Source organism: Python bivittatus, unplaced genomic scaffold (genome assembly GCF_059951505.1).
Source record: "Python bivittatus isolate LINGU-HERP-01145 unplaced genomic scaffold, Pbiv_v1 ctg000480_np1212, whole genome shotgun sequence".
Classification (NCBI taxonomy): Eukaryota; Metazoa; Chordata; class Lepidosauria; order Squamata; family Pythonidae; genus Python; species Python bivittatus.
This window is the reverse complement of record NW_028277075.1, coordinates 85,229,127-85,252,205: the sequence shown is the minus strand read 5'-3', so window position 1 is coordinate 85,252,205 and position 23,079 is coordinate 85,229,127. Positions and strand designations below refer to the sequence as shown.

At 36.7% G+C, this 23,079-nt stretch overlaps 1 protein-coding gene across 1 annotated transcript; it reads left to right on the top strand.

Moving 5' to 3' along the window:
- Positions 1–20,155, top strand: LMLN (leishmanolysin like peptidase). Its single transcript, XM_007427969.3, has 17 exons — positions 1–173; positions 1,268–1,365; positions 1,580–1,610; positions 5,315–5,397; positions 5,642–5,759; positions 6,747–6,925; positions 9,522–9,627; positions 10,589–10,683; positions 10,945–11,062; positions 11,991–12,098; positions 13,406–13,482; positions 13,989–14,099; positions 14,247–14,379; positions 16,830–16,989; positions 18,478–18,608; positions 19,131–19,344; positions 20,024–20,155. The coding sequence occupies exons 1-17, from the start codon at positions 21–23 to the stop codon at positions 20,122–20,124; spliced, it is 2,016 nt and encodes a 671-aa protein (XP_007428031.1). The 5' UTR covers positions 1–20; the 3' UTR covers positions 20,125–20,155.
- The last annotated feature ends 2,924 nt before the right edge of the window (positions 20,156–23,079 follow it).

Below are 23,079 nucleotides of genomic sequence, written 5' to 3'. Positions count from 1 at the left end.
TCGGGAAGAAGGAGGCTAAGATGGCGGCTGCCTTGGCGGTTCGGGAAGTTTTCCTTCCTTCCAGACCGTTCTCGGCTTTCCTTGTTTTGGCTGAGCTGCTTTTGCTGGCTCACGGCCCAGCCTTTAACATCGCTTCTCCCTTCTGTCACCACCGCATCCCCAGTGCCAGGGAGGTGAGGATCCTGGGGGAAGAGGGAGGCAAAATAGTCCGAACAAGGGAAAAGAGGGGCTCAAGTGTGGTGCTTAAGTCATACATTCCATTTTTGTGTGTTTTTCACTTGCTGGTTTAAGTGTAGCAATATTCAGAGTTGCTCCCTCGTATTTGTGACTTAATTGACTGAATATCTGGGACTGTGTTTTAAATTTTCTCTCCATCCCGCACCTTTAAGAGGGTCTGTTTGGAAGTGCTGATAAGTAATCTAAGAAATCATAATTCACCTAATGTGTAGGGATGTGTGTGTGTGTGTGTAGATACATACACACGCACAAACACACACATAGGTACATGCATATAAACACACACACACATGCTCTCATTTTAGATTATTGAGTCAAATTGTGTATGAAACCAGTCACTAATAGAACAAGAGCCACATTGCAAGACATCGTTTCTAGGTTCATGATACATATGGGTTGCAAAAGAAATGGCTAAAACAATGTGTTTTTAATTGTTTGTTCTAAAACATTACATCAATGCAGCCCTTGGTAAATTGCTTGTTAAACTAATAATCCCATGCCAGCTTACCTGGAAGTAAGCCCCATTACATCTAGTAGTTTTCATTGCTGGGTTCCAATTCACCAGTATGTTTTATTTGTCAGGCTATTTTTCTGAAAATTTCACATACTTTTCAGAGAAAAATATTATGAAAATGCAAGGATGCATTTTAAAAACTTAGAAAGTAATTTGAAAGCTGTAAAAGCAAAGATGTTCATTTAAAAATTGGTTCATAGATATATTTCAGAAACCTTGCCTAAATACTTGTGGTGAATAATAGAAAAGAGAAATAATAGAAGATTCAGGCTTTGCAGCCAAAGAATAAAATAAAGCTTTTACGCATAGTATATTGGATTAAAATATGTTTGCCTTCCTTTCTGTATTCCTCAAATGTTACTGAGGAATAAGGCTCCTTAAGTTTATTAGGAAGTGAACACAAAGCAATTGGACTGTATGCGTGCTTCAGTTCAAATGTAAATATGGTAAATTTTAAGAATTGTAAAAGTTTAGATATACAAGCAGTTTTATTAAATGTACTTCTTCTTCAAACAGGTTATTTACAAAGTTTATCTTAAAGAAAATCGAGTTATGAAAAGAAACATTAATGAACAGCTAAGAATTAAGACTGTATATGACAGAAGTGTTGAGGAGTAAGTATAATAACAGCCTTCCAGAATTCTTATTGTTAATGGGAATAGCCTTTCATTTCCCTCTTCAAACAGGTAGCTAAAACAAATGGCAACTAGCAGCAAAGGGGAATGGGGCTCAGCTGGCTTTATGGGAAGTGAAGGGGACTGAAAATTTGTTTAGTAACAGTGCTTTTTATGAAGATAAAAATCTTCTAACTGCTCTCTCTGTTCATAGATTGCTCCCTGAAAAAAAGCACCTTATAAAGGTAATATACTTATTTCTTGCATCCAGTTTTCTTATATGAAGTACTGGTTTAATTATTATAGGCCAAAGGTCTGTGTGATTTATGCTTTCAAGGATAGGTCCTACCTTGCCTGACATCTGAAATTGTTTTAAGAAATTAGGGCAGATATTGTGTGACTTAGTTCACACATAATGCTAAGCCATAATGTGGTTTCTTTGTTTTTGACTTAACAATCTATAGACCATATCACTCTACCTTGTTTAATGAAGCATAGATATAATATTTTCTTAATCATGATTAAGATGTCAGCAGTAAGCTACAGACTTGCAGGTTTTCATTTCCTTTCTTTACTCCTCTCTTGTGCAAATGCCATTTCACATGTCCAGATTTAGCAAAAGTCATAATATTTTTATTTATTTATTTTATATTTCAAATTTGTCACTGCCCATCTCACTGCAGAGTGACTCTGGGCAGTTTACAGTAAAAACAGAATAAACATTAATTAAAATAGATAAAAATTAATTAATTTAATATGCTAAAAAACAAACTTCCTATATGATACAGTGGTACCTTGGTTCACAAACTTAATGCATTCCACAACTCTGGTCGCGAACCGAATTGGTCGCGAACCGAATCAAATTTTCCCATAAGGTTCAATGTAAATACGGTTAATCCGTTCTGAACCATGTGTATTTTTTTTTAAACCACAAAAATATGAAACCAAGTACAGTACAGTACAGTATGAAGAGAGAGAACACTAACCTTACTTGAGGTGACTTCTGGCGTGGAGGACAGGAAGGCGGGTGGGGAGGCGGTTATTGTTTGGAGGGGGAATCCCCCTCCCTACAGGAAGCCACGACCACGTGTCACAGCAGGGAAAATGGCCGCGGGTCGTGTTCGTCACCCGATGCGGAGTTCGCAAACAGAAGCAAAATTTTGCAAACGGTGCTGTTATGAACCGAATTGTTCATGAACAGAAGCGTTCGTGAACCGAGGTATTACTGTACTTCCAAGAGGCTGATGTTACTTAGGTGTTAATAAACTCAGGGAGTATTGTCAAGGCACCAGCCATCCCCAGGGTCAATTGTATCTTTCCTCACCCCATGCAAGTTGGCAGAGCCACGTCTTCAATTCCCTCTGAAAAATTGGGAGGGTAGAGGCCTGCCTCACCTCTGGGGGGAGAGTATTCCATGGGGCGGGGGCAATGGCAGAGAAGGCTCTCCTCCTAGGACCCGCCAGACAACATTCTCTCACTGATGGGATCCACACCATGCCTTCTCTGCTGGACTGGGTGGAATGGGTCAATGTAATGGGGGTGAGACAGTCCCTCAGGTAACCTGGACCCATGCCATGTAGGGCTATGATTAGGACTAATTTGTTTCTATCCCAGAACTTGATGTAAGATTAAAAAGAACTTTTAGCTGTGCAGAATTTTTTCTAAAGTTCCAAAAACAAAAATGTGCTTCTATAGATAATATAAATACAGTAACCTCTTGCCATCTGTGAGTTTGCAATGTATGAGTTTACTATATGTGAATTTCAATATTTGTGGGAATTTTTCTATATATCAGTTTTCCTTGAGCAACCCCCCAAAATTTGAGTATCTGCAAGATCAAGAAACATCCATCAGAGATTATGTATGCTGGATGCAACAGTTCTTATGAGAGGTGGAAGGAGAACAGCCATACAGCCTGATCTCATTTAACCCTGATGCTAGGGAGAACCTAGCAGGCTAGTTTGAAAACTTGCAGAAATGTTCTAGTTTCCATAACATGAAATTGACCAGAGAGATGGCATCAGCAGATCATGAGACAGATCTTTTCTGTCAGATTAAAGAAGTGAATAAAAGAAAAGCTTATTTATATAAACAAGTCTCTAATGCCCATGAAATGGACTTCTTCTGGAAGGACATTCTTGATCACAGTTTCATTTCCAGAAGTAGAAAGGGGACAGGGTTTCACAGCTGCCAAAGCAGGCTAACACTACTGATACGGGAAAGTTATTCAAGAAATATTGTGGTGAAGCCTATGCTGTAATATTTAGCCCTTAACCTGTGTGCTCTTAAGGGTAAGAACAAGAGTTGCCTTCTCATTATCTGGAGAGCAAATAGAAAAGCATGGGTAATTCATGGACTGCTATGTATTCATGGAGTGACTGAAAGCCTGTTTCATCCGTGCAGTAGAACGCTATTTGAAAAATGACCATTTAGTTTTCATGGCATTGCTGATTCTTAATAATGGTTCTCACCATTCTGAAGATGAATTACTGTTTGCTCATACAAATTTTGAAGTAGTGTTTCTTCTTCCGAACATCATCTTGACCATTTCAGTCCATGGATCAAAGATGCACATCATCTCTTTGAGTTTATTATTGATATCAACAATAATGCAAATTTGACTTTAAATGATGCATGGAAAGGATATGCCATGTTTATGCACTATCATTACAGAATCTTTGGATGAAATAAAACAAACCACCTTTCATGCTGCTTGAGAAAACTTTAGGTGGAGATTGTTAATGATTTCACTGGTTGTCCTGCTGTTGTGGAGGAGGTAAAACATGTTGCTTCTGTTCAATGACCGGTAGGTGAGGGATTTGAACATATGGAAGCAAGTGATGTTAATCAGCTCTTGGATTCCCATTCCCAAGTGCTAAGTGAAGATCTCCTAGAGTTTATTGTTTCATCAAACAGTGATGAAGAAAACCAGGAAGTAGATGCAAAAATGAAGCTGACTTTATCAGATTTAATTCATGAAACTCCACAAGTGCCAAGGAAATCAGTATTGGCAGTCTAGAAGTTCAATCCTGTGTTCAATATCAGCAGAAGCTCCACAGACTCAGTACAAATATTTTGCTGTATTAAAATCAAGAAAGAAGTTATATATACACAATAGATCTGCCTGTTGCAGAATAAAAGAATCAAGTGCTACGTATATGTTAGCACCAGGCTTTAAATCTTTGGCCATTTCTTTTCACCCTTTTGATCAGTAGAGTTTTGGCTGTTCTTTTCCCTGCCTTGAAGTTGGAGATATCTGTTTCATATTTATGCAACAATCATTGATTCCCACCTCATCAGTTTCAACATGCAACCGGTTTGGCTGATGAGGTGGTGGAGATTGATCATTTTATGGAATGCAACATGAAATTTAGAAGAATGATGAATGATATCCTGGTGCTGTTAAAAGAATACAAAAAGAGTTAAGAAGCAAAAGTAGGTAGCCAGCTATTCATCTTTCTTCAAAACCCTTATTTCAACGCCTGAGCCTCAACCATCCACTAGTAGATACAGTATAAAAAGACAACATTAGTAAAGGTAATAATCTTTTCAAAAGTGCCAGTATTCTAGAATATACAGTGTGATTTTCTGGACTATTGTTTTTTTTTAATTCCTTGTTATTGTTTTTTGATGCTATTGTTTTACTTTATTATAGGTTTGACACATAATATCTTTGACATCTTTTATCAGGTGAAATTGTTTCCCATCCCTAAGATCTTAAATTTACCAACCACACATTACCCAACTATGACAATTTTCAAGAAAGGAACCCTTGCAATTGGCGAGGAGTTACTGTATCTTTTTAAATAAAACTAATTTATTCCATTGAGTCCATAGCTATAAAAATATGCTTAGAAGGTCATTAGAGTTTTGACTTAATTCCTTAAAAGCTAATCACATTTTTTAAAGTGTCAAATCCTTTTTATTGTTTTATTTTTATTTTGTTTAGAACAAGCTTTTCCCACAAGCTATTTCTTATTTAGAGAAGGCATTTCAAGTTCGGAAACCTATGGGTACTATCCTGTTAAGTAGGTATGTATATTTTTCAGTGTTTTTTCATAGGGAGAATCAGCAAAATCTGTCTTTACAATTGCGATCCATATTTAGTTCAGCATGTTTTTTTCACCTCTCAAGTGTAAAGGGAGCTCAATTCTGGTAAGCAACTTAAGTTCTGACATTAATACTTAATAGCTTTTATAATTAGCATATTGTTTTGTGTGGGATTATGCTGTGCATTCATTTCACTCACAGATATGTGATTATGCTTTAATTGAAGACAGTGTGTAACAAATCAGTATTTAAGGAAGAAGGATGATCCTCACAGATACTGTCGAGAAGCCTGTGCAGAATATACCAAGTGTGGTCCAGTTATAGTACCTGAAGAACACTTGCAGGTAACTCAGCCTTATTTTACAATTTGTAATCCAGGTCATATGGGAATATTTATGCTAACGTGACATATCTACCACATTTCCTTCTAATTAGCAAAAATTGCTAGGAAGAGTGCTAAAACACCTATACCAATTTAATTTGCCTGATGTACTTTGAATGTCTGTAGTAAGGAGACTTGTTACCTTTCTTTTGCACATGACCAAAGGAGGACAGCCATGCTGTGACATCTGAGAATCTGAACAAGCGATAATTAGAGGGAAAAATATAATTTACTGGCTGGATCCATTCATTGCTTTAAACGATAATAAGGATTGGTTGGTTTTGGCTTAGCAGGTGATATGAAAGCAACCTTGAACTTGAATGTAAAGAAGTCAAAAGCTACAGCAGTATGGGTAGCATATTTACTAATGGGTTTTAACTAGTTTTTCAATTGTTTTCCATTAAGTAAAATAATATCCATTTCTTTATTATTCTTTTCAGTATTCACTGACATAATTTTCAATAAAGAGATAAAAAAGCTGAAAAATATTACTTTATTTTGTACCAGTATGCAAATGGTTTCCTCAGATATTTCACATATGTACATGTCTTATTTTCAATATCTAGTCTTAGAACAGAGGTGGTTGCCAGAATTTTTAAAGATAATCTATTTGTAAGTTTGTTTGTTTTTAAATGGAAACCTAAAAAAAAAGATGATAAATCTACATTTGAATATTACATTCCTTCTTTTTCAAATTGCTTTCTGATCTTTTGGTTCTTTTCAAAGCTCTTTGAGAATTGAGACACTGCTGTCTAGAATATTTTGAAAGCAATCAAACTATTTTTCTTTGGCCATAAGCAGTAGTACAAAAACTTAAAAATAATTAGTGCAAAATCTTAATCTAAATGTTTCTTCAGTCTAAGGCAGAAGAATAATGGGAAATTTGTATATTTTATAGTTAATAGTTGAAGACTATTTGAAACTGATTTCTTCAAATGTAATGTCTTAGCAATGTAGGGTATGTAATATAAATGGATGGAGTTGTCAACCTGTTGGTAAAGCAGACCAGGAAGGTGTTCGAGATGCTGATTTTGTACTGTATGTTAGTGCTCTGACTACTGAAAGATGTGGCCAAGAAAATATCATCGCATATGCAGCATATTGTCAACTAGAAGCAGATATGGACAGGTAATCTCCAAGCTAACTTTAAATGATAAACTGATGAATAATCAGATGAAATGTTCTGAAAAGACTTAGTTATGACTTTGGTTGATTAGCTTGCTAATCATGATTACCTGAATTGATCTGTATTGCTCAAAATATATAACTAGAATTGTCCACTTCACATTTCAGTTCTTTGGGAAGTAGATACATGCTGCACATCTATTGCCAGAATCATGAAGTAAATTTAGTGGCCTATGAAGTTGACATGCACTAAGATTCAGTACTATGTGACCCAGGGGATTGATCAGATTTCTCCAAGGGCAAGGATAGTGAATGATCTGTCATCAGATCTCCCAGCTATTTTTCACAGCTGGTTCTTTTTCCAAAGTCAGGGTTTTCCAATCTCATAAAGTTTGGTTCAGGAGGTAGACTGTGGGGAGCTGCAGATCTCAAGTATTCCAAACTGGTTAAAGATTTATCTGCAGGTATTCTGTTTTAAGTAGTGAGAGAGAAGAGAGTGGGACATGCAGCCAAAGAGTCAGAAAAACATAAATATCCTACCACACTCACTTCTACCCTGTTGATCTTCAGTTGATAATGTTTTGTTCTATGATTAGATCACAGGACAGGTCAGATAGAACTTTCAATGAAGAGAGCAGCAGGAAATAGGATTCCAAGTGAGTCCTGCTGGCTGAGTTTTTCCCATGTTAGAATAATAGGAGAATAATATCCCTGCAGTGCTCTGAAGGTTTACATAGGAAGCCACATTCTATAGTATAATGCCATAGTGATCTCCATGTGGTGCTCAGGGGGGCCAGGTGGCCTGCAGAATCTCCCATGGTGTCCTCCATGCTTCCTGTCTGTAATGGAATGTGGGAAAGACCTTGGGAGACTGGGCAAAGAGATGCTGCCAAGGGAACAGTCAGATAAGGGACAGCATAGCCTGCAGCTGGATAGTAGGTGGGCCAAGAGGCTCAGAAGAAACCTTCCCTAGTTTCTTGGGAGTAAAGGAGATAGGAGGGAGAATTGTACTTTCAGACTTGCAAGATTCTATCAATGTAGCATTACAATAAAGTAGAATTAGCTCATCTTGTTGTGACTCCTATCTGGTTTACCCCGTGAGGCTGACATCAATCTTGTAAGTCTGAAGACGACTGTTCCCTTGCCAGCATCTCTTTGTCCAGTTTCCCAAAGTCTTTCCTACATTCCATTACACTGTCCCACTTGATTTTTTTACATTAAAAAAAAAGGCAGACCATCATTCTCCAGCATTTATTCCCAGAATCTGCTGGCCCTTAGATGGATACTATATACATAATAGTTGGCTGCAGCACAGGCTTTGTTTAGGAATATGCTTAGAAAAGCACAAAAGTGTTAAGGAGCATCCTGCAAGGTGAGGCTATATTCAGGTACCATTTGTTCTGTTTAACTGCTTATGTAACCCACAAACTTTAAGTTACTCCTGGTAACTCTGTTGCAAAAGCACCTATATCATGTCAATATTTATTTATTTATATTTCACATTTGTCATCGCCCATATTCCTAGAAGCGACTCTGGGCGATTTAGTAAAAGAATAAATATTAATTAAAATACAATAAAATAATAGTCCTACAAATAATAAATAATAAATATCTTCCAAGATTGATGGTGAAACTATTAGTCTCGGGGAGTGTCCTCAAGGTGCCAGCCACTCTCAGGGTTGGTTAAGTCTCTTCTTGCCCCATGGGAGTTAGCACAGCCAGGTCTTCAGTTCTTTCCGGAAAGCTGGGAGGGTGGGGGCCCGCCTCACCTCTGGGGGAGAATATTCTATAGGGAAGGGGCAATGGCAGAGAAGGCTCTCCTCCTGGGCCCCGTCAATCGGCATTCTCTCACCAACAAATCTGCAATATACCCTCTCTGCTTGACCGGGTGGGACAGGTCACTGTGGTGAGGGTGAGACAGTCCCTCAAGTCTCCCACAGATCAAAAAGGTTGAGGCCCAGTGATATGATTGTGGTGTTGCACTAGGACTTTCCTCCTGTCTTCATGGGGTTGTTATGAGGAAAATAAATCAGGAATAAGTGTGTGTAAGCCATTTAGAATTGCTAGAGGAAAGACATGATAAGTCTAATTAATACATTAATTAGCTGTTAAAGATCTGTCGCCTGACATCTGAGTCTGGAGAGAGAAATGTTTTGCTTAGGGGTCATCCTCTGAGGATCATAGGCTGTGTCTGTTGGCTGAGAAAGTCCTAAATGTGAGGATTACTTACTTATATATGGCCTGTATTGCTAGTTATATAAACCAGTACTGAGTTTTTTCTCAGCACAGTGAAAAGTGAGTATCTGTTTTAAAAGCTCAAGAAAAGAAATAGATTTTTGATAGGAAAGTCCATAGATGAAATCTGTAGAGGAGCTATAGTAGTCCATGCATAAGTACATAAATTGAGAGAGAATAATTTGTCTCTTTTCTGAGTCTACATTTCAGTGATTTGATGTTTGCATGTGAAAAGGTTACTCCAAAGATGTTTTTGTATATAAGATATTTATGTAGGCTATGATAATACAAAGTATTTACATGTAATAATGAAGCTTAGCATTTTTAAGGTCCTCATTTTGTATAACCTATCACCATTTTCCAGACCAATTGCAGGATATGCTAACCTGTGTCCAAATATGATTTCAACCCAAGCACAGGAGTTCATTGGCATGTTGTCTACAGTGAAACATGAAATCATTCATGCTTTGGTAAGAGCTGGTATTTGATTCTGCGTTTATAAAATGCTGTAAAGAAAGATTTCTAAGAAATTTCCAAGAATTTGTACTAGGGCTCAAAAAACTCAAAAAGTATACAAGATATCATAATTTCTAGATCTCTAGAGCAGGCACAATATTAAAAGAGGAGGAAAAAGAAAAGGTGGTGGTGGTTCACCAGAGGAAAAGGATGAAAAGCAAGACTGTGGACATTTAAACTTCAATATCAATAGCATTTTTTGGTTCTCTCCAATTTTCCAACCTGTCTTTATGCCTTTTCCCATTCAGTTTTTTTTTTCAATGTCTTGCCTTTGAGGTTGCCTAAAGAAAGCATTGTCCTAATATTTGGTTTGGAATTTAACATATTAGTAATATTTTCTTCATGCTGTATTATGCTAGAATTTTTGTGGTTATGTTTTTGTAATACTTTGTGTTTTTGTGGACATTTCATATACAGGTAGTCCTCGCTTAACGGCTGCCCTGTTTAATGACCGTTCAAAGTTACGACAGTGCTGAAAAAGTAACTTTATGACTGGTCCTCACACTTACGACGGCCGCAGCGTCCTGTGGTCACGTGATCGCCATTTGTGCGCTTCACAACCAGCTTCCAACAAGCAGAGTCGATGGAGAAGCCGGCAGTAAAGTTGCAAGTTGCGGTCACGTGAAGTCCTTGCTTAACGACTGCAGGTGATTCATTTAACGACCATGGCAGAAGTGAGGTCATAAGTCTGTCACAGCCATGTGATGTCTCGTTTAATGACCATGTCGCTTAGCGACAGAGTTGCTGGTCCCAATTGTGGTCGTTAATCGAGGACTACCTCTATGTGGGGGTGGAGGTGTATATCTAGTTAGCTAGCTAGCTAGCTAGCTTTCAGGCAATTTTCAGTCAGAATTTGTTGTGGGTGAAAGATGTTGATAATATGTAATGTAAACTACTTTTGGGGTTCTATTTAAGGGTTTCTCCGCTGGACTTTTTGCATTTTATCGTGATGATGATGGAAATCCTTTGACTGCTAGATACGCAAATGGATTGCCACCATTTAATGAAAGGTATGTACTGACTTTTGTAATCCTTACAAAACTAATTTCACTGAAGGGGTACTTGTGGGTATGATTAAAAATAGTTCTTCTGTAAATAGCTTAATACTGTTTGCTTGCTGAGTTTTCAGTGGTGATTGTGTAGGAAGTCAGTTGTCATGAATTTATAATTGCTACTTTACTTATATATTCAATAGTTGGCAGTCAGCTTATTGATCATATTAAGAACTGATCCTGCTCCCAGTTATATCAACTAAATTGTCTTCCTTTCAGCCTTGGTGTCTATCAGTGGAGTGATAAAGTTATACGTAAAGCAGTAAGATTATGGGATGTGCGGAATAATAAGATTTTGCATCATAATATATTCCTTTTGGTAACTCCGAAGGTAGTTGTAAGTATTATTTTTATTTTCTTTCACAAAAATATGATCTGGTTGTTTAGACACTTAGTTGCAAATACCAATGGAAACTATGTTGTACACGTTAAGATTCAGCCCTGTTACTCAATCTCTGACAAAAATGTTTCCCCGTATTGTAAATGTATTTAACTTGGAAACAAATCCTTGTGAGGTTAATGGATCCTCTGAGTGACAAGAGAAGAGAAACCAGGAAATATACCTATAGATGCCTGTTCTCCAAACCCCAGTGTCCATCAAACACTGCCATACAACATGGAAGTATATTAATGCCTGACCACCACCCCCAATTCTCTATGGCAAGGACAAGCAAATTTCTCAATCTTTTAAGTGTTGCTGAATTAGTTCTGCCAGCATCCCTTATCATACCCTGTGCTTTCTAGGGCTCCTGGAATTAAATTGAGGAATATCCAAATTGCCACATAATGTTAAGTCTGAAAAAGGTTCTGGGAAAATTTTTCCACTTCGGATACTGGGTGCCACGCTGATGGTGTGGAATATTGCTTCTTCTTCCACCTTATGGTGAATTCTTTAAGGCTCCAGTTGTGTTTGGATTATTTAATCTTTATGTTTTTTCCTGCTCTCTGTAATTTATAATAATTCAAAAAATTGAATCACTGCTAAATGCTTCAGAACAATATACTGTGGGGGTTGAGGCTATGTGATCTGTCATAGAAGAAGTACATACCCTTTCACTGGTTTCTGAGTGCAGTTAATTTAAAATAATATTTCTTGGTTTTACTGAAGTATGAGAGCATCACAGGGTTCTCTCATTAAAAATCTTTGCTGGATAACATAACATTTTGTATATGATACAAACTTTATGTGTAAAATGAAATAGGCTTTATGTTGAAATAAATATTTTGCTAAATAATGTTGAGATTTGTCTAATACCTTTCTAAAGGAGGAGGCACAAAAACATTTTGACTGTCCAATTTTAGAAGGAATGGAACTTGAAAATCAAGGTGGCATGGGCACAGAACTTAATCATTGGGAGAAACGGTTATTGGAGGTTAGTATAGTTAATTGTGTGTGTGTGTGTGTGTGTGTGTGGTTGTTACAATATAAAATTTAGACTGTGGAATCTCAACCAGTTTTATTTCTAGTATTAAGTAGTAGTAGAATGACTCAAGGATGTTTATTTGATTTTTTTATTGATCAATAAAGCCAGAATGAATACAGATATACATCATTAGCTAAAAACTAAAAGCCACCAGAGAATATATTCTACTCTTTTCCTCCATACCCAGACTTATTTAATTCCTTTATTTTGAAGGTTGTGGAGAAGAATTCTGTATTACTCTGTAAATAATAGAAAATTGGCTGTTTAGTATGTGAATGAAAGATGCAGGTATCTTTGTCAATATACCAGGTCAGGAATGAAAGCTCATTTATATTTTCTAATTTATATTAACTCAGGAGAAGCATCCACTGTAGTAACTACAGTATCTTAATTTAGATTCTCCATTCTTCCATTTAGCTGCTCTGTGGTTCCATTTCTTACTATAAGAAAATAAGCCTGGATGTAATTTAGAGATAACTCCCTGATATCCCAAGAGCAACTCCTAATTTCTAATCATTTTACTGATTCTGTACATTGAATACATTAATCGCATCTTGGCCCTTTGGCTAAGATGAAGTGGGTAATACATTCCTATGGAATGCTGTGCCAGGTTTTGGATTATATATTACTTAACGTATTATTTATGGCCTGAACCACAGATGATCAGACAAAGTGCTCATGGTAACATATTACCATCCCTTTTCTTTCTCTGGTTGATATCCTAACTAATTTCACTATCTATCTATCTATCTATCTATCTATCTATCTATCTATCTATCTATCTATCGTTTATTTCATTGTTAAAAGAAAGAGTAGTGGATTGATCAGAGTCATAGCCACTACATATTTTTTGCTTTGCCATTTCAAACCACACACTGCAACAGATGCTGTGGCTGTTCCTTTCTCCCAACTCTGAGTTAACAGTCTTACCTTGCCTGTCCAGATTCAGATAATGTAAAGGCTGTGTCTGATTTATTTAAATCTCCTAACAATCATGGATCAAAATTATTATTAAGGCACTCCTTAACCACAGTTTATCCCATGGTCCAGATTCATATGTCACAGTAGGTCTAACTATGATTAACATGTTGTGCAAAGCTAGTTACTCTGTGATTATTAAAGTAATTAAATGGGCTTCCTTATTGGCAAAAAGATTATATTTCTCTCCCACCTCTTTGCTTCCCACAAAATGCAGGCTGTTTCTCTGTTCAGTCACTTTCCTGAGGCTAACTGTTATTGATGTTGGTTAATTCCAGAATGAAGCAATGACTGGATCACAAACACAGAATAGGGTCTTCTCCCGGATTACTCTGGCATTAATGGAAGATACTGGGTAAAAATGATATATTGTAGTTATAGTGGTATCACTTAAACTGGTGTATTTTTTTCTAAATTACTTCCAAAGGGTTGCAAAGCCCTAGTAAGGAAACAATACAAGATATTTCTTAACAAGCCATAATTGTCATAGATTTCCCTGCGCTGTTGGAAATACATAAAAAGACATGGAAGAGAATAGCAGCACCCAGTGGAAGGGAACCTAGTCAGATAGAGTTGAGCTGTCTGTATGGTGGATTTTGTGCTGGCTGTTGCAACACATTACCAATGATTTATAGCCCAAACAACAGACAAATGACATTTTTTGCTTGCCTATTGGAGTATATATTACTGAATAAGCCTGAGTGTTGGGAAGGAGGACCAGGAATCTTGAGCAACGTGACATAGATGTCTTCTTTGCAACCTAATAATTCCTAAGATTATTAACACTTTTGATTCTTTGTTGTTAATGGTTCAGAAAGTTGGAGTCTAAAGTACCATTTCCATTTCAACATATTTTTGCAGCTGGTATAAAGCCAACTATAGCATGGCAGAAAAACTAGAGTGGGGCCGAGGAAAAGGCTGTGACTTTGTGATGAAAAGCTGCAAGTTTTGGATCAATCAGAGACGGAGAAAGTAAGAATCATATACATGGATTGCATGTACATTGATGGCCCTGAAATTGCCTTTACACATAAATGATTCCACATAATGATTAATGTTTATTAATACATTGAGGCATGTGTATAAGATGTTAATGGCTGTTCTGTTTTTAATCTTAAGAAAAGAACCAGTAGCCCCATACTGTGACACTCTGAGGAGTAATCCATTACAGTTAACCTGCAGGCAGGACCAAAGAGCAGTAGCGGTGTGCAATTTACAGAAATTCCCTCAACAGTTGCCTCAGGAATATCAGGTATGTTATATGACACATGAAACAAAAGCATGCCACGTTCTTCTGAATTAATAGCGTTATTCAGAAACAGTGTTAAAACAAAGGCTGTATTCATGCAATGCACTGTGCCATGGTTTATTTATTAAGCCACAGTTACTTTAGTTTTGTAATTGCCTGGTATCCTAAAAAGGCTTAAAGCATTCATAGCACCCTTCCATAGCCTCACAGTTGGGCTGATTTTGTTCAGTGGGGGAGGGGTTTAAGAGGCAAGATGGATGCTTTAAGGCTCTGCAAGGCTCAGGGCACCCATTTTGCCTCTTAAAGCCACCTGAATGCCAAAAATAGGAAATAAAATATCCCAGCCAGATACCTTGTTGTTCCAAACAGCAGGAAGAGAAAATGTAGTAGTAGGTGCCTTCCCCTCTTATAAACTGTACTGATTAAGTTCAAAGAATATGAAAAGCCACAAACCGACATTCTCCATTTTCATGTAGTATACTGTGTGAATCCAGGTTTAATATTATAAGGGCATCCTTTGTCTTCACCATCCCTGCCCTTCGGCTACTCTTCTACCATAGCCAAAAAAGGGCTTAGATGAGTTTTTTAAAAACAAATCCAATTTATTTTTTCTGAACTTAAAGGAACTGAAATCTGTATAACTATACTTGAAGGAAAACAAGTCTTATTCATTGGCAAAGAAGCTAGGTTGCTTTCATTTTTTTAAAAAAATATTGTGTTCTTTTGAAAAAAGGAAAAAAGGCAAAAGAGAAAAAATTACAAAAAATAAATCATGATGTGAATAAAGTGGAAATTTATAAGCATCATAGAATTAGGTTAAAATTTTCAATATCTTTTATTAATTAGCTTTCAATCTTATTAAAGCTGAACTGCACCTAAACAGAAGTTAACCTTGTTTAAAGATCAGCCCAATATGGAAGCATCCCTATAGCTGCAACAGCAGTGGATAGGAATGGTAGGAGCCATCAAGCTATGGTTAGAATTAAATTTGCATACAGCCATTGGCTGAGTTTGCACATTGTGCTAAACCTGATCGTGGTTTGTCAGGCTTGGCTTAACTTGTTATAGGAATTCAGCTGTTAATTCTTGTTCAACAAACCATAACTAAACAAAGTACACTTTAGCACAATATGTGAACATGAGATTAGGGTTGGATAGTGTAGCCCCCCAAACTTTTGGAGGGCTGCGGCAGATCATCGGATGACACAGTGATGTTACCGGAAGGGGCATGGCTGAAATATTTCTTTTTCCCCTCCTTTTTATTATGTCGTTATAAATCTTAGTACATTGTGTTGTTTTAGTACATTGGTGTTTGTATAATATGTTTAAAAGTTATTAACATTCTATTATTTAGATCGCTTTGAAGATTGAGAAAAGAAAAGGGAAAGAAAAAAATATTCTATCAATGTTAATTACAGTTTAAATGTCAATTTTACATGCTTGGTTTGGAGCAATTTTAAGTGTTTAAAAGTAAAAAAATGGGATGAGGAAGCTTCATTTCTGCCCTTATCCCACTTTAGCCCTAGAGAACCACCCCAAAATTGGGCAGCTGAGATTTGGGCATTTTGCATTTCAGCAGTCTAGTCTCAGGGCTCTGGGGCTGTTTGTAATCCATAGACCTCATGCTGTCCACCCCTGCCATAGGTGAACCACAGGCATAATGAGCTTGCTAAAACATTCATTATTGCTGGAAGTAGCATAGTATAGATGTATTTCACAATATGTAGGCATAGAAAAGATAGAGACTGGGCAAACTGAACATGAGCACTGTACAGTATTATAAAACTATACTTTTCATTGTACTACTACATGTAGATTTAATGTTATACTTCTGAAATTTTCTTGAAAACTTTTTAATGAAATGACAGTAACAAATTACATGTCACTTCCTAAGCATAGCACATTGCAACAGCACAAGCTTTTATGTCACAACACAAATACGTAACTCACCCATTTCTAAAAAGTCCATTTTTTCAGCTAATCAAAATATGACACAATATATTTCCCTTTGGCATAGATTACATAATATTTTACAAGAACAGAGAAATCTTTATGTGTAATTTGGTATATTGTTGTTAAATACATTTATCAATTCAACATGTCAGTTAGGGATTTTGTTTGTCCCTTTGTTTCTTTTTCTTTTTCTGTTTTGGTGATATAACAATGTATTTGTTGGATGGGTGTATATTGAATTTTTTAAATCTTTTTGTTCATTTTTTGTGTATTTTTTAAAAACTTGCATTTTTTAAAGTCACAACACAATGTATTTATCACAACTGTTATTACCAAAACGCACATACTGAGACAGATTTCATTCTAGTAATAATTGCGGTTAAGTTATCTAGTTTTCTTTAATTTTAAGCTGTCATATGTGAATATGATTTCTCCATTGGTAATAAAGATACAGTTACTGTCAGAAGCTGTTGTTGTTTATTTAACTCTTCTTTTTACAGTACTTTGATAGTCTGTATGGCGTGTTGCCAGAAGATTTGCCTTATTATGGTGGGTCAGTTGAAATTGCTGACTACTGTCCTTTTAGTCAGGAATTTAGTTGGCATTTAAGCGGTGAATTTCAGCGCAGTTCAGATTGTCGGATACTGGAAAATCAACCAGGTCAGTTGGCTTTGCATTTGATCCCACCTTTGATCATATCCGGCAGTATAAGCTTGGCTCAAATTTAACATGATATGCAAGGTGGTCCCAGGTCACTCTGAAGGAAACCTTAGAGCTAAGAGAGAGCAAGAACCTCAGCTGAATGTGCTATTTGAGTTGTAATAGTCTTGGTATGTGGTCAGTGCATGGTGGCTGTTATATCCTTTATTGTGGAGATAAAGGACAAATCTTTGGGGGACTTGCTATTTTAATTTCTTTCCCTTCCCTGAAACATAAATTGAGATTTCTTTTACCAATACTGTATCTGAAATGTTTAGGATTTGGCAGAAATGTGCTTTTCCCTGTGCTGCTTTGCATGCAACTTCCCCCTGTCCTAACCATTCCACAAGGAGGGAAGTGCAAAATTTTCCATGCATGAAATATTGTGTGGGTAGAACAGCTGGATTTGGGTGACCTGTCCCTGAATCAAATAGCCAATCGGATGTTTTGGTCTGTGCACAGAACCAATCAAGGCTGATTTGCTATGGGAAACAGCCATGCTGAGACCTCAGTAGTGGCTAAAGGGAAGAAGGGTGGGCCAGTGGAATGTGCCTTGCTGGGAGCTGTGGAGGGAGAGAAAGAGCAACAACCACCAGCCTTGGTCTGTATGGCCTTGTCCAGATTTTATTTCATCCAAAACCCAGAACAACCAAAATGTTCCAGTTCTACCAAATTACAGCGGATCCCAAACAGTACAGAATGTGCTGTGATTTGTTACGGGTTTCAAAATGAAACATTTTCCCTGTTTTGTACATACCGCTATTCATATATGTTTCCTGATGGAACAGCTATTCTGTCATTAGATCTAGGGTTATCTCACATTCTGTCATCATAGCTGGGCTTCTGTCAAATCCTTTTGGCACCATAGATAGCATAACTTGAATATAGCATTGCTCTGATATCAGTCTGCTGTTATTTAAATTCTTTTATATAAAGGTGCTACAGAAAACAATATGTCTTCTTGGTGTCTTCTGATTAGAAGTTAAATAAATGCAATTATAATCTCCACTTGGATGCTTATATATTGCTTGCTCATTTGCTAGGACACTTGATTTATCAGTTAGTGCAAGTATTACAAAGAGAACATAACAATGACTGTCGATCATAATTACATAGAAATAAATGCCTGCCCATGCTGAACATATGGTGCATCACAGGTATATAATTGCTTTAATAACAATAATGCCATTAATTTTAAACTTGCCCTTGCTCTGTGTATCAGTGACAAATCATGCAGGCATTCTTCAAAATATCACATTTCACAGTTGCCTGCCTAGCCATACACAGCCATACACACTGAACAAATGACAAATAAATTTGGTGAACAAGTTAGAAAAATAATTTACTGCCAGCTCTGCTTATGATGTAAATATCCTAGTAATATCTGATAATGTTGTTGTCTCTATAATCTGATAGCTTTTAGCAGAAAACTGTATTTGTTTTTTGTAGATCCTTTCAGAAACTATGGTGCAGAGAAATATGGGCCAAATTCCATTTGCCTCATTCAGAAGTCAGCTTTTGTTATGGAACAGTGCAGAAAGAAACTGAGCTATCCTGATTGGGGTAGTGGGTGTTATCAGGTAACTGCAAAACATTTTAATTTTACTTTGCATTTTGTATTACTGTGTTATATTAAAATAATTAGATTATTTATTTTTGAATTATTTGTTGTATGTTTTCTATATTGATGCAAGTGTTACATGACTAGACTTTTCTCTGAATGCTGAAGGAAAAGCTGTACTATTACTATTTAACTAACTTGTAAAAGATTTTTTCTCACACAGATTTACATAGTCATTGAACCTTCAGAGTCATTTTACCAAATGCATGTGGAGATATCATGTGTTTGGATCATCAAACTTTATGTAAGGATCTAAAAGTAATTAGTAGTACAAAGGTGAAAAGACAGAACAGATTTATCATTGTTCTTAGAAGTAATTATTTGGAAAGCACCGATACAGTTTGCATCTTTCTTTTTTTTTTGATACAATGAGATTGGAAACCAAATACATCATGAAAGGTTCAAAAACAGCTGCAGTAATGAAATAGCTTCTCTGTGCAGTCTACTTTGTAAACATAACAAATTTGGTTTTATTCCAAAGGTTTCTTGCTCTCCCCGTGGGCTGACTGTTTGGGTCAAGGACATGGCATATTTGTGTAGTCACTCAGGTCAAATTCTCACAGTGAATATTCAGATGAATGGATGGGTACATATTGGGAATCTAATTTGCCCAGCATGCTTGGATTTCTGTGATTTCTGTCCACCTGAGCAAGATCCCCCTCTGGTTGCTAATTTAACAAGAGTTGCACCTATTGGTAAGTAAAAGCAATATAAAACATGTATAATTGCTCCATTTAATTCTATTTTATTTCTGTTGTGGAATGTATCTATGAAGACGGGGGGTGATGTGGTGGATTGCAGAAAAGAGCAAGGTTCTCAGGAAGGAGGGGGCACATTCCAAGAAGGGCAGAGAGACAAGAGACAACAGAGTTGGGAGCAGGAACAAGGGAAGTATAATAGATTTAGAATAGCCACTCCCTAGAATCTCCCGGGGTATATCCATTAGTTGCAGTAGTACAGATTTAGTCTGGCAAGATTTTGTTTATATGGTGTAAGCAATAAAGGAACTGAACTTGGTTGGATTGTTTCCTTGTTATACTTGGGCAGAGCCCGACAATTTCTGATTTTAAATAGCTTCAACCTTACTATATAAGGTTTCAATCACTTAGGCTGAGGATAAGAACTATACAGGCTATTCTTCATTGCTCTAAACATTTCTGTTTAGATGCATTCACACAAACAATCTATTATGATTTTCTCATTGTCTTTCATTTGGTAAATTAATTCCTAGATTCCTGAAGCATCTCAATTTCTAGCTCTCTTTGAGGGGCGGGAGTTAGCGAGTAAGTATTTTAAGTGCTCTCCAAAGTACATGAAAAGCATCTGTAGAATTACTATTTTTCTTGTGTTTGTATTATTTTTTTTCTATTTTAGATTTGTGTTCTTGTTCTCCCAGCATGGTAATAACCCTATGGCTATTGATGGCGAACCTGCTTCCACTACTAGCTGGATTTCTTCTATGTGCATGGAGTTAAAATGTGCATGTTGTTTGTCAAAGGCCCCCTGCAGCTGAGTACATCTTGAAGGCAGCTATCCAGAAGAGCAGTCACGCCTTCTACCTTTGCAAGGAGTCCAGCTAGGAAATGCTAAAGTTTCTAGATAGATAGAGGCAACATGTACAAGGTTATCGCAATGAAGAGCTAGTGTTGATTGAAATGTATAATTTTCACATTGATAACAAATTTGGAGGAACAAATTTGTCAGTAATTTAATGCCTTCTGTTGCCACTATTCTGGATGGACTTTTTATTATGTGCAATTCTCTATGATATAATTTTGTAGTTGGGTTTTTGTTTTGGCATCTTTAGACAGAGATATACCTCAGTTTCCTTTAGTCAAAAGCCATAAAAATCAATTGCCATTACTGTTAAGAACAACTCTCCATTACGTATAGAATTCAAAAAGAGCTAGCCTCTTGGTTTCTTGGCTTTGGTGTTAAGATGCTTCCAGAGTTAATCTATAGACCCTGGTGATTCCAAGTTGTTTCTTCTATGAAGTTTCTGCTGCTCAAAATATGAAAGAGCTTCTCAACAGCTGCACAATATGCACTTTTGGAATTTCTGAATGAAAATATTTGTAATGCCATCTTCATTTTAACAGTAAGCAAAACTATTATTTAATGGCTTTTTTCTACAAAGGCTAGAATCATGTTTGCTGGGATGCAAGTTCCCTTGAACTCAGTTGAACCTACAGTATTTCTGAGTAACTACATTTGGTTGGGCTACATACTTTATTTCTTACAAGGTAATATGAAGAATTCAGTTGTCTTCATAGATATTTTCCTTGTATTGTGAAGCATGCAAAGATTAGTAACCTGCCCTCCCCTCCAGTTAACCGGAAAAGATTGAAATGATGACAGACTTCACCATTAGGATGTAGGGCATAATGCTTAGGGGAAAAATAGTAGTGATAGCAACTGGAAAATGTAACAGATAACAAATGGATTCCTTTGGGGCAAAAATAGAGAGTTCCATTACCAAGGGACCCCATTTGGCTATTGGATGAAAGAACAGTTAACCTCAATATTTATGCTGGGGATACAAAGACTTAAATATAGGGTAGAGTCCTTGGTGCTCTCTGAGCTTGGTTGTTTGCTTGCAGATGTTTCATTACCCAACTAGGTAACATCATCAGTGCTAGTGAGTGTGGGGTTTGCTCCCTGTTTATATACTGTAGCTTGCCCTGCCAGTGTTGGTGGGGGTGTGGTTTTCTCCTTGGTAGTTCCTTGATTAGGGTATTATTTTCTGCTTGATTGTTTGTCTGATGTTAAACCCTGCTTATCTGGGTGTTGGCTGCTGGAGAGGATGTGTTCTGGTCTTTTTGTTTCCTTTTTACAGTTCCTTAACAAGGACTGTAGCAGCCACTATGTAGGACAAACAGGCAGAAGACTAGCAGTCAGAAGACATGATGAAAACTCCTTAATCTCACAACACATGGACATGCACAACCATAGTTCTAACTAGGAAACTGTGAGCATCCTAGACCAAGCTAAATCCAAAAAAGCTAGGGAATTCCTGGAAGCTTGGCATTCAGACAAATCAGCCATCAATAGACACATAGAGATAAACCACATTTATGCACCATTCAAAAGAGACAATAAAAAAGCTAAGAAGGAAACAAAAAGACCAGAACACATCCTCTCCAGCAGCCAATATCCAGATAAGCAGGGTTTAACACGAGGCAAACAATCAAACAGAAAACAATACCCTAATCAAGGAACTACCAAGGAGAAAACCACACCCCCACCAACACTGGCAGGGCAAGCTACTGTATATAAACAGAGAGTAAATTCCACACTCACTAGCACTGATGATGTTACCTAGTCAGGTAATGAAATGTCTGCAAGCAAACAGCCGATCTCAGAGAGCATCAAGAACCCCACAGTTCAACTCTGAGCTCATATATTCTCTTCTATTGAAACTTAATTTTACTTTTTACAGGGCACAGATTAATAGCTGTGCTACAGAAAACTGCAACATTACATGAATAATTAGTGAACAACTGTTATATTCCAGTTCCCTGGAGAATGAAAAATGTTCAAGGACATAGTTGTGTTACTCTTTCTTTTAATTGGCGGATGTGCATTTTGCTTTCAGATTGGAAAGCAAATCATATCTAGTCTTAATGCATTGAAAGCTGTGATTAGTAGCTTTAGGAGTGCTTCTAAAGCTTATTTTGAAATGTTCTGGTAGAAACAAGCTACACCATATGACTAGATAAGAATTTTGGATGGGACCATCCTAAGAACTCTTCTCTCAAAGCAGAGTATAGTTCCTTCTAAAGGAAAATCTATAATAGTGCCTGTTGGATAACATTTTTTTCTAAAGTAATCCTTATTTTTAGAAAGCAAAATGGTGAAAAATCAGTGGTTTCTCTCCAGAACATGCAAAGGCTGACTGAAGAATGTGTGAGAGAATTTTCTTATATTACACACACTGCATTAGCCTTAAATAAAGGGAAGGGAGGGTGGGATGGAAATCATGAGAAAGCAATAAAATATTAGGATTGAGAAATATGTACACTTTGAATGATGAATAGGAGTTCATTTTCTAATCTAAATGGCTATATAGCTCAAACACTAGTGTGAAACAGGTCTATAAAAATAATAGAAACTATTTTTATATGTGCAATATAAAACTTAAATAGCGTCTTGTAAGGATGCTTTAAATACTTGAACATTTTTTCCTGTCCTTCTTGAAGTAAAACAATTGCACTGCATTAGCTTTTTGGTTTTGTAAGTATTTATATCTATGTTAATGTTACGTTGCTATAAAAGTAATCCCATGGCATTCTTGACTTGGAAATGATTAATTTGTTGCTGGATTTTAGTTGATCCTTTTGAGAAATGGCTAGGAAAAAAGTATGATCTGATAGCACATAATATTTAAACAGCTTTTGTTTGTTTTACTGCTGTATGTAAATGTGGGTATA

Bases quoted from the DNA above. Each gene is read 5' to 3' on its own strand.
- LMLN (XM_007427969.3), top strand. From the start codon at position 21: ATGGCGGCTGCCTTGGCGGTTCGGGAAGTTTTCCTTCCTTCCAGACCG. The intron at 10,684-10,944 runs GTATGTACTGAC...TCTTCCTTTCAG, and splicing joins TTGCCACCATTTAATGAAAG to CCTTGGTGTCTATCAGTGGA. The intron at 18,609-19,130 runs GTAACTGCAAAA...TTTATTCCAAAG, and splicing joins GGGGTAGTGGGTGTTATCAG to GTTTCTTGCTCTCCCCGTGG.